The sequence below is a fragment of the Heloderma suspectum genome, chromosome 13 (genome assembly GCF_057233095.1).
Source record: "Heloderma suspectum isolate Gila_16-S chromosome 13, 16-S_ref, whole genome shotgun sequence".
NCBI lineage: Eukaryota > Metazoa > Chordata > Lepidosauria > Squamata > Helodermatidae > Heloderma > Heloderma suspectum.
The window spans coordinates 10,815,479-10,831,304 of record NC_139470.1 but is presented as its reverse complement, the minus strand read 5'-3'; the positions used below and the strand labels follow the sequence as shown (position 1 = coordinate 10,831,304).

Here is a 15,826-nt window from a genome sequence, read left to right as displayed (position 1 = left end):
CAGAAGGCATGTTGAGAAGCAAGTCAGGACCAAAGGGCAAATGAGGAAGCATGGTTGAGAAGCAACCTAGAAGTCAAGACCGAGGGGCAAACCAGGAAGGAGGAACATGGAGCAAGCCAGAAGTTAGGGCAGAAGAACAACCAAGAGTACAAGTACATGCCAGAACTCAAGAAGAATTTGTTGCTCAAGCAAAGTGCAAGAACAGGAAGCCCCCAATCTCCTTCCTGTTCAGGAGGATCCAATGGCCAACCTAAGTGGGCAGAGCCAGTCCACTGAAGCCTGAGGCTACTTCACTGAAAAGCTACCACCTGCAGTTCAGTGGCTCGCCCTATGGGGGAGCTTTCCACAGATCCGAGCAGTTTCTCGCAGACTGGAAAGAAGGCAGAAAGTACCACAGCGACCTTCTCCCTGATTTTAATTTTCCACAAGTAGGATGAAAAGCAGTGACAAGGGAGATCCATTCAAACAAGCAATCCCCCATGTGACTTCTGAGCTGGTACAGTCCAACCAGGCCTGTACCATATGCCCTTCTTGAATGCTTCCTCTTAGAAAACCACTTTTCACCCACCTTAGCTGTGAATGAGAGTTTTCTTTTAAAGGTGGGGGAGAAAGCAACCTACCCCATCCAATTCCATAGTAGTATAAATGCTTGCTCTCTTCGGATCCGAACACTTTGATCACCATACTGTAGAGATGAAAGCCTTCCACCAGCATCCAAGCAAAGGCACTCAGGAAAAAGAAATGGAGGAGAATAGCCAGGATTTTGCAGGGCATCTGCAAAGAAGTCAAAGCAAGCAAATCAGTGGAGATCTGTACAACATGTTGAAAGCAGCAACCAATGCACTGTTTGCAATAATGCACAAATATTTCTTAAAACTCAAATGCTCAAACTGCATCTTACGCATTTTCTCGCTAATCCCTATAAGGTCCTATAAGGTCAGTCCACATTTTTGTCCTCATAATTTAGATGACCGAGGCAAAAAGTAGCTTGCTTAAGGTCCCTGCTCCACCCCATAGCTTTGTGGCTGACCTATGATTTGCACTAGGGCTAAGCCAAAAGGGCATCTCTGTTGGAGGCTGCAGAGTCACATACATACACAGATCTCTGTAGATGCTTTCAGGGGATGCTATGCAACTGTCCCACTGAATGGGGGCAAGGGAAGGAAGAACATCCCAGTGTTGCCTAGGCAACATGAAGGATGTATCTCTCTCTCCCCATGCTGTGCTGCAACCTTTTGCAAAATAGGTCCTCTTTTTGCTCTATTGAGCTGGCTCCAGGGAGCTGCTGGTGGTAACCAGAAGGGGCCAGAGTGGGGCTGAAACTACAAATTGGAAAGATTTATTTAAGTCACAACAGATAGGCAAGAAATCAGCTTTAAGAGATGAAGGCACAACACACATACACACATACACACACACACACAGACGAGATCAGAGGAAAATAGAAGCAATGCAATGATCAAATAAACCATAAAATGTAGATCAACTTGTATTAAAGCATGAGCTGACATGGGTCTTACATATAACGCTTACAGCAGCCTTCTCTGTTTCATCCAGATCCCCACACACACACACACACACACACACACTTAATTTGAACCATGCAAATTGTACAAGACAGCATGTGTGAGCATGGCACATCAGTTTGACATTTGATCATCTACCAGGCCTCAGAGACACAAGTAAGACATTGCCCCTAGAAACCACATGCATCAGCCCCAAACTGATACACAACTGCCTTAGGTGACTGGTGCTTGCTCTGAAACATCCTAAGACCCTCTGTCTTAAAGATGTGCAAATCAGCAAAACTTGAGCTTGCTGAAGTTCTCCAAATTCCATTTCAAAGCTAATGCTGCCTCGATTGTGTATCAGATTGCAAGTTTTATTTTTTCTTTGCTCAGGAAAATCCATGCATAATTTCATATGTGTTTTTCCAGATGTACACATCGATAGTGCGCACCTTTGGAATGTATGCATTCTTCTCCCATTGATTAAAGTGTGTCTGTGCACAATTTCCAAAACTGCAAATCAGTTGCATGATTTTAGACTGATAGGAGTCATTACAGGAGTCAGGAGCGTTGAGTCTCTTTTTTCATGCACATTTTTCAAATGTGCACATGCTGTTTGATGCATTTTTGTGTGTCCACAAATCACACTGCAAGCTTGGAAACACACTGACTTAGGCCACAAGCTGTGTCCAAGTCTGTGTTCGGTCTGGAAGGCAAAGGCATGAACTGGGTGCAGCCTGATCAAAAACGAATGGAAACAAATTCCTCTTACATCTCCACGCAGCTGCGTGATTGTAGAGTCATTATAGCAGGGGCGTTGAGTCTCTTTCAGCCCAAGAGCCAAATACCATTTTGGAGAAGCTTTCAGAGGCCACATTCCAGTGGTGAGTGGAGCCAAGGGCAAAAGGGGTGGGACAAAAGAGGGTAGGCCCCTAAATACCCAAACACAAGCATCTTTAAGCTTCAAGTTCTTACTAGCAATGAAGCTAGTAAGGAGAGGCATTTCAACCTTCGAAAATGGGGGGGGGGACTGGACAAAAGCTGGGAAGCCACCAAATGATTGGTGGTGAGGAGAAAGGGGGTGGGGTGAGGAATTGGTGTGACCATCTAGGCAACTCTGGAGGAGCAAATGGGGAACCCCAGGGGACCCAAAGCCCGACATTCTACCGCCCTGTATTATACCATGTGTTACTGACACAGGAGATTAAGAGCAGCCTCCTCCAACCTGGTGGTCTCCAGTTGTGTCGGACTACAACTCCCATCATCCCCCAACCAAATGGAGTGTACCATGTTGGGGGAAGTTGCTCTAGACTATGTAGGAGGGGCCCTCAGTAGGTTTCCTACCTACACCAGTGTTGTCCCAGTTCCCACAAGGGGGAACACTGGTGTGGGAAGGAGCCACGGTTTGCCAGATTGTGCCATCAAAAATGCTGATTGTGTGGATGGAGCTTGGAGGAGGAGTCAGTGGAGGCAGGTGGCTCCGGTTTCGGTGGGGCTGTGATTCCATTCTGGGTTTCAGGTAGAAGCAGCCATCACTCTAAAGGAGCTATCCAAGGTGCTGAACCCATATGGGGCTAGGGTTCAGCACTTTGGATAGCTCCTTTAGAGTGATGGCGGTTTCTGACTGAAACCGAGAACGGGGTTACAGCCTCACTGCAATCTGAGCCAGTGCTAGAGTGGTTTGGGGTGTGTTTGGGGGCAGAAACCAGCAGGATTGTTCTGGAGCCAGGTCTCACAGGGATGTCACTGGCTCTTTTTTATTAGCAGGGACAGTGACCTCCTGTGCCCCCACCACCCACCTCAGAATTGCCTGTTCCCTCTCACCTTAGCTGCAATCCTCACATTAGCTGGGGGGGGGGAGTATAGATTTTCTCAGCTACAATTATCATCATCACCACCACCACCACCATTATTTCATTCCTATGCCACCCAATAGCCGACGCCCTCTGGGCAGTTCACAACCATTCAGAAGATAAAATAAATAAAGAAGTAACTATACAAGAAGTAAAAGTATGCATAAAAAAGTGAATATACAAAACTTTAAAACCATTTATTTTAAACAGCCAAAAAAATTTCAATAAAACACTAGACCTGCTCAGACAGCTGGCATAAATGCCACATCATATGCCATTAAATCATAGATGACAGTCTTAACCTGGCACCGAAAAGATGATGAAACCAGGCGGGACTCAGGGGGAAATCAGTCCATAATTGGGGGGGCACCACTGAGAAGGCCCTCTCCCTTGTTGCCACTTTCTGAGCCTCCCTTGGAGGTGGCACTTGGAGGAAAGCCCCAGATGTTGAGTGTAGTGTCTGGGTAGGTTCAGGTTCAATATATTGTTCGTTGTTGTGTTGTAGGGTGGCTTGATCTTGAATGGGTAATTAAGACACATCAAGCTTTACAAAAGCCTGCTCTTATTGGAGATGAAAACTGCTAGAACTGGTTTGTTGATATGGAACAACGCAGCTGCCTGCCATTGGAGGGACTTCCTTGGGGGTGTGGCTGTGGAGACTGCCATGGTGAGTGCTTGCAATTCAAACACTACACCACCAAAGACCACCATATGTCCACACAAAACAAGAAAGAGCATTTAATCAGAAGAAACTGAAGGGTATACTAAAAATACTTCAGTGCTGTGGAGAAGCACCAGTGGGTAAGAGAATGCAACAGGAACAGAAACCCCTTTTGGATACACTCAGTGCCTTCAGATGAGGCTCAGAGGCTTTCTGTAGGAAGACTGCAGGCATTTTTAAATTGTTTTATGGTGGGTTGTACATCACCCAGAGTGGCTGGGTGACCAGTCAGATGGGCGATTAATAAATTTAATTAATAAATAAATAAATAAATAAATAAATTTGTAGGGATGTACGAAAGTCACTTACCTTTTCGAAGGGTGACATTCGCGGTGGGGGGGAGGCGCTCCATCCCTCCCTCCAAAATTCTCTCTGGCCAGCTCCGCTCCGCAGAGATTCCATGGAGCCACCGGCTGGGGCTGCCCGCAGCCGGACATCCGGCCACTGGACAGCCTGCAGGGATGCAAATGGCGGCTGCCGTAGCCGCCGCTGTTTGCGTCCCTGTATTTTGCCGTGATAGGCGTCGTAAATATTTACATAGCCTATCACGGCAAGCAAAAAACAAACAAACAGCAGACGCAAATGGTGGTGGCTATGGCGGCTGCCATTTGCGTTCCCTTTTTTTCGCCGTTTTAGCCTACGTAAATACGGCAAAAAACAGCGAAAAAAGGGGATGCAAATGGTGGCCTCCGTAGCCGCCGCCATTTGCGTTCGCTGCTGTTGTTTTTGTTTGCCATGATAGGCTACGTAAATACTTACGTAGCCTATCATGGCCTCCACAGGGATGCAAATGGCATCCATGCGTTAGCCGTGATAGGCTATGTAATTATTTACGTAGCCTATCACGGCTATGATGAGAAAGCGAATGGTGGCTGCAGATGCGGCTGCCATTCACAAGTCAGTGTGGACAGCAGCAGGTAAGCGCTCCATTTTGCACACCTTTTGTGGGGTGGGGGGCAGGGGCTTCATTCCGCCATGGATTTCGGGGGGCCGAATGCACTGGCATTCACCTCACCAAGCTCCGTGGTGGAATTCTCTGACATCCCTAGGCATTTGAAACTTGAGCTTTTAATTGCTGGTCCTCCCTAAAGCCTTGTTGTTGTAACTGCTCTTATCAATTACTCCTCAAAGAGATCATTATGGCTTTCCTGTCCCACCCCTCCCCTTGGCTGTGTACCTGCCTGCTTGATGAAAACAGATGGGCATGGGCTTCAAAAGTGCTCACGGAGAAAGCACTCCATATTGTGCACGTGTCTCTCAAACACACTTCCTTCCCAAGTAGATTCTCTCTTTCTCTCTCTCTCTCCACCTTTCTCATTATTTCTGCCACCCCTTTTTCTCTTTGTCATCCTCTCTCTCTCTCTCACACACACACACACACAAACACACGCTTATTCATTTATCTTTCTCTCTGCTACCCCTTTCGCGCTTTTTGCCACCCCTTCTCTTTCTCTTTCACTCTCTCTATCTTTCTGCCACCCCTTTCTCCCTTTTTGTCATCCCTTCTCTCTCTGTCTCTTTCAGTCACACCCTTTTTCATTTCTCTTTCTCTCTGCTACCCCCTTTCTCTCTTTTTTTGGCCACCCCTTCTCTTTCTCTTTCACTCTCTCTATCTTTCTGCCACCCCTTTCTCCCTTTTTGTCATCCCTTCTCTCTCTGTCTCTTTCAGTCACACCCTTTTTCATTTCTCTTTCTCTCTGCTACCCCCTTTCTCTCTTTTTTTGGCCACCCCTTCTCTTTCTCTTTCACTCTCTCTATTTCTGCCCCCTCCCGTTCTGCCACCCCTTTGTCTCTTTTTGCCATCTCTCGCTCTCTCTCCCAAACTAATTCCTTTCAGAAAGCTTTTGGTATTAGGTTGAGGACTACATGAGATGAGGCTGAGGGCCTCTATGTCAGTTTCACACGTGTTCACTCCTAAGTCCAGTCTGTCCCATATCTGCATCGATCTGTGAGTGTTTGTTTTTTTTAATGCACAACTTCCACATAATTCTTTAATGTATTATTTTGCAGAACATACTTTTTTATGTATCTTAGCCTAAAAGACACAATTGTGTATGCATCTAAACAAAACAAAAACATTTGTATAAACATTTGGGATCATACTTTGAGCCAATAATTGTGTTGCTGTATTTGGAGACATACAAAAAGCAAAAGGTTACTGAACTGCACAATCATCTGGGACGTGCAAATGGGGTCAGTTTGCATAAAAATGTGTACCAAAAGAAATCCTTGACCATCTCTCTACCCCCAACACACACACACACACACACACACTTACATGGGTGCTTGGCTCACAGCCATAGCAGTGTGCGGGACACAGAAGTTGGGAGGGGAGAGAGAGATCCTCCTTTCCTCCCTTCCATAACCAACACAGCAGGAAAGAAGGAAAGTAGGATGCTGAGTGGAGGGCAGCAGGAATGGAAGATTTACTTCTTTCCTTCAGCTTGGGTTAAAATCCAAGCCAGAGAAGAAAGTCTGGAGCTATGTCACTTGCCTAGAATTTGAGGCAGCCATTATGATCCACCTAGATTCATATTTTCAAGCCAGGAAATACAGCATTCACCAACATCAGTGGTACCTAGTGATGCTGGAGAAATTCGAGATGGACTAAAACGAATTCGGATTTCTAAGAATCCAGCCTGCAGAATCAGCTGTGGACCAGCCTCCTCAGGCCGTGCGGAGTCCATGGACTTTCAGATCTTTTTGTTTGTTTGTTTGTTTCCCAAAATTTACACAAATTTACTCATCAGAAAATACACATGTTTCTGCTGAGACATATGCCATCCTGGAAAATATACATGGGGAAAAGTTGAATGGAATGGGGGACAATATGCTAAATTTTGCATACTAACGTACACTGCGTAAGTGGTAGGGGTGTACAAAACCCCGCTTACCTGGCTCCGCCGGGTTCCACTGGGGAGGGGAGACGCTCCATCCCTCCCCCCTGAATTCTCACTGAGTCCTGGCTGACCAGCTCCACTCCGTGGGGATTCCGCGGAGCCGCTGGCCGGCTCCGCCAGCAGCCAGACAGCCGGCTGCTGGCTAGCACGGACGCAAATGGCAGTGGCCATAGCTACCGCTGTTTGCGTCCCTGAATTCAGCCGTGATAGGCTACGTAAAGACTTACATAGCCTATCACATCTGGGTTAAAAAAAAACACAAAAAACATGTACGCAAATGGCGGCAGCTATGGCCGCCGCCATTTGCGTTCCTTATTTTTGGCCATCTTAATCTACGTAAATATTTATGTAGACTAAGACGAAGACAAGAAAGGGGAACGCAAATAGCATAGCGGATGCTATTTGCGTTCCCCTTTATTTTCACCACCTTACCCTACATAAATATTTACGTAGACTAAGATGGCGAAAATAAGGAACGCAAATGGCAGCGGCCGTAGCCGCCACCATTTGCGTACGCGTTTTTTTTTTTTAACCCAGACATGATAAGCTACGTAAGTCTTTACGTAGCCTATCACGAATGGGGGGGGGGAACAGACTGCAACTGGTGGCGGCAGCAGCAGCCGGTCAGAAGACCAGCCACCGCCGCCGCCGCCAAAGCCGCCACTGGAGACTCTGCCGTCCAGAACATCCGCCCCAGATAAGTCTCGTCCTGGGGGGGATCTGCAGGGGGCGGGGGGGCAGGCCGTTCTGCCATGGAGTTCAGGGGGCCGAATGCACTGGCATTCGGCCTCTCCGAGATCCGTGGCGGAATTCTCTGACATCCCTAGTTAGTGGTTGAGAAACCTTTCATGGAATTAGTTGCATATGTTTCTGCATAACAGGGGGGAAATGCAAATCTGTCTGTGAATAGATGCCAGAACGTAAGACATCACACAACCCACAGAACACACACGGGACAGATTTCACAAAATCCAGACATCCCTACTAACACCACAGGGCTTTTTTTTCTCAGTGTGTAGACAAGCCCGAAATCTAAAAAGTCTAGACCGATCAACCCAGGGGACAAGAAGGAAGACAATGCCAACTCCCTTGGGTAGTAGTTATGTGGAAGTCCTTCTCATGTACTGGAACTACTGTCTTCTGTAGCAGTTTTAAATTATGAGAAACGTGGAGGAACAGGCCTCCGATGTGTTTTTCTGCCTTACTGCAAAGGCACTGCTGGTTCAAAGTTGTACAAAGGAGGTGAGCACTAGCAACAGTTGAATATACAGGCTGCCAAACTTGAAAGCAATTTTGGCTTCTGCCACCACAATGTTATGTTATTTAGTGCCAGCAGGTCACTCCCTGCAAACTTTGCTTTCCTTAATCTTCCCCTTGCAAAGTGAACCTCACCAACAAATCCTTTTGGACTACTTGCATGTGCAAGAATACAATTCATGGTTTCTTCTATTTTCAGAAGTGGTTTGGATGCCATTTCTGCTAAGGGTCACCTGTCTGCTTCCTGGCATCCTTCAAGGTGAGGAACCAAATGTAGCTAAAGCACCGTATCCATGCCGACACAAGCCTGAGAGACAACTCAGGTCAGAAAGGAGTTGAGAATACTCATGCGAACTGGCACGCTGGCTCTAGGATTCTGGGACCCTTGACTCCCTTCAGTGAACCTCCTAGGAAAGGTGGTGCATACAAACTCAGAATTTTTGTGTTGCCTCTGGCCTGCTCAGGGACTCTGTGCAAAGTGAGAATGGCGGCATTGCTTGGGCTAAGGATCAACGGATCTGCCAAGATGGTTGGATTTTTAAGGTCACATTTCTTCCACATACATTTGCGTGTATATGTTGTTTTAATCCATATGGAAATTCGTATTTTTTTTGGTGTGCATTTTTCCTAATCTACACATTTTGTGCCCAGTTTTTAATGTTCACATTTTGCCAAGCACTTTCATTCTAAATATTTTCCATAGCTGTTTCCATTCTAGGACTTTTCTTCATTGGACACATTTTTCTCAAATATTTGCATTTTCTATGCACTTTCCCCTAATATGCACGGTTTTGTGAAGTTGTTTCCAAGATGAGCTTCATTGCAAAGCTCGTAAACATGTGGATTTCAGGATGCAACTCTGCCTTGGCTTGCTTATAAGCTTGGGAGGTGCAAATTGGGTAAATCAAGAAGAAGAAGAAGAAGAAGAAGAAGGGAGGGGGAGGGGGGGAGGAGGAGGAGGAGGAGGAAGAAGAAGAAGAAGAAGAAGAGGAAGAGGAAGAGGAAGAGGAAGAGGAAGTCAGCCCCCTTGGTTTCATAGAATCCTAGAATCCTAGAATAGTACGGTTGGAAGGGGCCTACAAGGCCATCAAGTCCAACCCCCTGCTCAATGCAGGAATCCAAGTCAAAGCATCCCTAACTGATGGCTGTCCAGCCTCGTCTTGAATGCCTCCAGTGTGGGAGAGCCCACCACCTCCCTAGGTAACTGGTTCCATTGTTGTATTGCTCTAACAGTCAGAAAGTTTTTCCTGATGTTCAGCCGGAATTTCAGTGGGACTTACTCCCAGGGAAGTGCATGCAGGACTTCAGCCTCAGTTGGCTTCTTTCAAAACTAAATGCTTCTCCTATGAAATAGTGCCTACATGGTGAGAGCATGTGATTGCGTGTGTATATATATTAACTGCAAAAATGAAAAGACAGCAGCTGTGACAATAAGACATCCTTCTTCTTCATCTCTGTATCTTGCTCCCTACACTCATTTTATTTCCCTCTGGCTTTGGTTGCCTCTTTGGAGTTAACATGCTGTCTTCCTGATTTATTGGGAATTGTTTTGTTCTATGTATCCCTGCCTTGTTTTCTGGGGTTTTTTATTTTTCTTTTCTGATTGCATCTTTCCTGCTCAGCTTCATTCTCTCCAAGTTTTTATTGCTCCTCTAAAACTGGATCCTTCTCATCCTGCTTCTAACCACACTGTGTACCTTACCTGCTTCTTGCAGGGATGTTGCTCAGGATTTCCCCTGATAGAGGAAAGGGTGGGTGAGGGAAGGGCAAACTGTTTGCTCTCATTCTGCACTGCTTCACACACACATAGGAAATAGGCTTTGCAGCCTGGGGTGATCTATGGGCAGCAAAAGGGAAAGATGTACCTGGGGTCTGAATGGCTAGCTCTTGTCCATCTTTGTCACCTTCGGAACTATCCAGGATTTTGAACGCAGCATCTGCACCTGCCCTTTCTTTAGCTTTGCCTTCTTTTCTCCCTTCCTTCATTCCCACCAGAGCCGGCCCTGTCATGAGGCAGCTTCCCCAGGCAGCAGACACTTGGGGGGGGGGGGGCAGTGAAATGTCAGGAGAACAGAGCTGAGAGTGCCCAAAGGCCTGCTCTGTATGCCTAAGCCTCTTGTCCTCAACACATGGACACCTCCCTTGACACCCACCAGGCCCTCTGCCCTCCTGATTTTTAATGTTTTAAAGATCTTTTTAGGGCACAATCCTATGGCCGATAGACAGCGTCTAGACAGCAATAGGATTTTTCTGTTTATGGCGCTCCAAGCTCGATTCCCAGAAATCTGACTCCCCACCCCCTCCCCCATCACCTTGTAGGAGGTGTGGTTCATCCCCAGCTCCGTGCTCGGAAGAGCAGCATGGAGCGGCTGAAAGGGGGGTGTTCCTGGGGCCAGGGAGGGGACCGCGGAAGCACTGGTACGATGCTTGCTATGCTCCCTCTGGCCTCCCACCCCCCACTCTGGGGTGCTCTGCTTAGACTGCTGAAATCAGCTGTCTAGCTGCAAATGCAGGGCGGCCAGAGCACAGAGGAGATCTCCTCTGCAGCCCACCCACCCTGCATTAGATAGTCGGTTGCCTCCAAGTTCGGAGGCGGCCAACTATCCCCACAGAGTTGCACCCATAATTAATTTTAAAAAGTGTGTTGGCAGCTGGCCACCATTTTCCATTGTTCATGGTGCCCTGGACCTAACAACATCCCAGGGCATTATGTGGGATGTCCCCAAAATGCTTAAGAATATTTGGATATAGCTCTGCAAAGTGACCTTCTGTTTTTTAGGATGGAGGTAAGAAACAGACAAATCTCAGAAATCTGCCCAGAGAAATGTCTCCTGAGAAATTTTGGCTCAGTTCTAAGAAAGGGTGACTTGATTTAATCATACATACAATCACATCAAGATTGGGGATTATTGAGTGGGGAGGGCAGCAATTTATCACTGCATGTATGCGCATTGGACATGCAAAGAGGAGAAAAGGGGTTCGACACTTTCCAGCAACTGGAAGATATTTCTGAGAGTTTCATTGAAAATGTCACCTGAAAACGATCCTGACTTGGAACTATATTGCCTGTTTGACATTTCTTTTTTTTCCCATCAGTTAAATTAAAATAAAGAGGCCCCGGTTCCATCAAATTCAGTGAGTTTCTCAGATGAAGCCCTGTGATGATGATTATTAATAGTATTAATTATTAACTTAAAACTGCAGCCAATGCGCTGTGTATGATTAATGCATGACTTTATTGTCTGATTTGTGCGGCCCAAAATTAAAGCGCACACATCTGTCATGTTTAGTTCACACTGGCTACTGTAGAACTGATGCAGGATGAACAAAATAATTTTCTTGAAATGCCAGAAGCATTAGGGTGTTACAACCTCCATTACCAAGGCACCCACCATTTAATAAAGTTGTGACAAATAACCAGATAATATACGGTAGCTTCCTTTAAAATAGGAGTGCACAACCTGCGGCCCTCGGCCACTCCCTATGTGGCCCCCAGAGCTGTCAGGACATCACCCGCCTTTCCCCATGGCCTAGCTAATAAGCTGGGCTGCAGGGGCAGGGGACACCTGTTGTTCCTTGGCCTCTGAGATCACTGTTTTCCTGTGGCTAGTAGGAGCAGAGAAACAACCACCTTGGCGGCGATCAGTGGGGGCTGCGAGAAGCTTTTAACTGCACACGCACACACACACACACATGCCTGTGATGCATAGCATGGGAAGGACCATAGCTCAGTGGCAGAGCACCTGCTTTGCATGCAGAGGGTCCCAAGTTCGATCCCCAGGTAGGGCTAGGAAAGAATCTTGCCTGAAACCATGGAGAGCTGCTACCAAACAGGGTCAACAATATGGGGCTAGACGGACCAAAGGTCTGATTCAGTATACAGCAGCTTCCCAAGTTCTTGTCTCCAGAGACAACCACATTTAAAGCCATGTTGAAGAACTATTACTATAGTTCTCATATATATATATATATATATATATATATATATATATATATTTCTTATATAGTTCTATATGTATATACTATTAAAATAGTAGTAACAATACAATCCTCCCCCACCCCGCTTGCCGTAAATTATAACTGCTGAAATTGAGAAACAACTGGAGTAATTGGGAGTAGGGGTTTGCCTGGAAGGGGGAGGGGGCGTGGCTCAGTGGTAGAGCCCCTGCTTTGCGTTCAGAAGGTCCCAGGTTCGATCCCCGGCATCTCCAGCTAGGGCTAGAAATATTCCTGCCTGAAACCCCAGAGAGCCGCTGCTGCCAGTCAGTGTCGATAATATGGGGCCAGATTGACCAATTGTCTGATTCAGTAGTCAGCTTCCAATGTCCCTACATTCAATGCCCCTATTTTGACCTTACCGTCCCAGGATCAAACTGGAAGCTGATCAGGAGTAGGATCTGAGCCACCAAGATGGCGAATGACAGGTTGGCATGGATATGGTAGCGCTGGTTACGGATGGTGCTGACGGAGCTGTAGAAAGAAATGTTGGTTAGTAGTCTGAGAAGAAACGGTACATTGACAATTAATCTGCAAGGGGTTGGTTTCCTGAAATTACACATCTTTCAGGATTAAGTTGGATTCGATAGATTGCCTAATGCACTCACCCAAAATACCTGGGCTACATTAAAGCTACAGTCCTATACACGCTTACCTGAGAAGAACCCTAACTGAACTCAGTGGTGCTTACTTCTGAGTAGGCATACACAGGATTGCATTCTTATAGTTCAATCCTATGCACACTTTCCTGGGAATAAGCCCCATTGAACACAGTCAGAGTTACCTCAGAGTCTGAGCAAATATGCATATCAGTGGCTACAGGTCATGATAGCTATAGAGGGATGGGCGAACTCACCACATCCTGCATCGTGTGCCACTTGCTGGACCCACACCGGTTGCCTGACCCTGCTTGCTGCATTCAGTGAGCCGCCACGCACTCCGTGGGCACCCACGGCCGCAAGCAGCCTCCCGCTCCCTCACCAAGCTGCCATTTTGCGTAAAAATGGAAACTCAGCCTTTTATGGAAAGGTTGATTTTGTGCAAATGGCAGCCGTAAAGAGGCCCATTTATGTGAAATTACCGGCACAAATGGTCTAAATACACCACTTATGCCTGTAATTTTGCATAAATGGGCTCCTTACGGACATCACTGGTGCAAAATCGGCCTTTCTGTAAAAGGCCGAGCTGCCATTTTTATGTAAAATGGTGGCTCAGTGAGGGATTGGGAATCCCCATGCTTGCCCAACAAGGCATGCACTGAGTTGGGCAAGCATGGGGATCCACAGACTGGCATCCGGGGGCTGAGCTGGTGAGAAATGCTCAAGCTTCAAGCCCCAACCGAACACCCTTGACATCCCTATAATGATACACTACCTCTAGTATCAAAGGCAGTATGCCTATGTAACAAGTTGCTGGGGAATACAAGTGTGGGGGAGCTCTCAAATCCATGTCCTACTTGTGGGTTCCTACAGCAGCTGATTGGCCACTGTGTGAACAGAATGTTGGACTAGATGGACCCTTTGTCTGATCTGGCATGGCTCTTAGGTTCTTCTTTGTGTAACATCTACATCTTCCACTCACATGGTATGGACATATATATCTCCCCTAATGGGGCAGACATTGCTAGCTTGTTGTGAAGCCACACCACTCCTTCTATATACCCGGCCAGAAGGTGAAGCTGTAACCTGAACAGGTGTGGCCACCATCATGGAAAATGGAGCTCATCATAATGCATCAAGCAAAGGAGGCTATAAATTTAGTCAGCCCATCATGAAGTTCTGGAAAATGACAGATTTGGAATTCCATTTCTCTCCTCACTAACTGACCAATTTAAAGAAATCTTTAAAAAGAAAGAAATTGTGATGTGGGTGTAGAAACACGCCAAGAGTATTTTCAAGAAACAAGCAGCCTTGGAAAGTGTCAAGAACTGTTCGTTGATAGACGTTACATAAAATGCAAAACGCGGTCTCCCAGAAGGCAGCTGGGGGAGCAGTCAAATGGAAACAACTACCTGTCTTTTGCCATCAAGCTAAGCGGAACCTTAAGATCTGCCACATCCCACACTTCTGACCTTGTAGCAACTCCACATTGAACTGTGGCTTGCCTCTCTCACATTTTAATGAGCCCAGCCCTCTGGCGACGAGGCCACAAAATTATTTTTTAATTGGAGTGGTGTCGTGTCAATACAAATGCGACTTAGCAGTCGTGAAGTCAACTGTCTTAATAATACCAACTAGCCCTTGATGTCTTTTAAGTCCTTTGATGGGTAATAGGTTCCTACGGGCATCGCAGCAATTCCTGGCATTCAACAGAGTTAAAAATGCAATGCCTACCCTCTCCCCCAGCACAACCTGCCTCCGGATTCAACAAAATCAATCAATACAAAATGAAGAGCAGAAGTTTTGTTTTTTGTTTTTTAACCCACACACACAGCCAAAAGCAACCTGCTACCCTGAAAGCTATGCAGATTAGGGATGCTGGAGAAATCCGGCACGGACGCGAATGAGGCAGGATTCCAAAGAATCCGACCCCTGGACTCTGCAGCAGACCGGCTGCACTCATCTCTGGGTCCAGAGGCATTCCCGCAAGGTGGCTTTCCAGCTTCCTATAAAATGTGATATACTAGTGGCACCCGCCATTAGCTTCTCGCAGGAAAGTTACAGCCGTCAATGGTGTATTGTACACCATTTGCAGTCATAAAGCACTTACTTTTACCTGAATACAGCTGTTTAAAAATACGCCATCTATATGGGCAATTTTCCCGCTATAGGCTAATGGTAGCCATCATTAGCGTATTGTGTTTTATAGGAAGCCGGAGAGCCGCTCCGCCAACTCCAGCAGATGCAGCAGAGTTCCGGAGGACTCTGCAGGGCCCTAAGTGGCTCAAGTTGCCCTGCAATGGAGCCCCCTCCCCAGACCGGACAGTGGGGGGCTCGTACATCCCTAATGCAGATACAGTTGCATCAAGGTTCTTTTCTGCTTGGTGCTTTACCAATGCATAGGTGCTCATGCATGCATCAATAAAACACCACACAAAAAGAACCTTGATGCTGTCATACATACAGCTGCATCAAGATTGCTCTCTTGCTAGGGATGGGTGAGAATTTTGTTTCCCTTTCTTTTTGATAAGAATTTACCAGAGTTTCTTTATATTTCAGATGGAAAGGACACAGAATGTAAGCAGTCTGAATGGGGGACACAAAGACCTCAATTCATGCACCTCAATATTCATCCACCCCAAGCTCTTTTGCAGTGTTTTATCCATCTTCAAGGGTGTGCATCGACAACGTAGAGATGGAAAAAAATATGTGTACAAATGTACTTAAGGAATTGGATGTTGTAGCAAATGTCACATGCTCCAATACCAAATAATTTTCAATACCAGAATTCAGATGGAGCAGAAGTGCAGAACGAATCCATAAAACAGTCACAGAATCTGTTTCTCCCTGGTGTGTATCTGGGATGCCCTTCAAAGTCTTTGCCCTTACACAATATCTATCCTTCCCCTGATGTAGGGATGGCTGAGAAATCCGCCGTGAACTCCAATGAGGCCGGATTCTATAGAATCCCCCCCCCAGAGTCCATGGCGGA

General features: G+C 46.5%; 1 protein-coding gene across 2 annotated transcripts in view; it reads right to left on the bottom strand.

Annotated features, from left to right (window-relative positions):
- Positions 1–15,826, bottom strand: part of ADGRD1 (adhesion G protein-coupled receptor D1) — a 304,783-nt gene that overhangs the window by 100,752 nt on the left and 188,205 nt on the right. For both annotated transcript variants that reach the window (XM_084820329.1, XM_084820331.1), the window contains 2 exons: positions 12,598–12,709; positions 621–774 (listed from right to left, as the gene is read on the bottom strand). In XM_084820329.1, the coding sequence (XP_084676455.1) occupies positions 621–774; positions 12,598–12,709 (266 nt within the window). The remainder of the gene's footprint in view (positions 1–620; positions 775–12,597; positions 12,710–15,826) is intronic.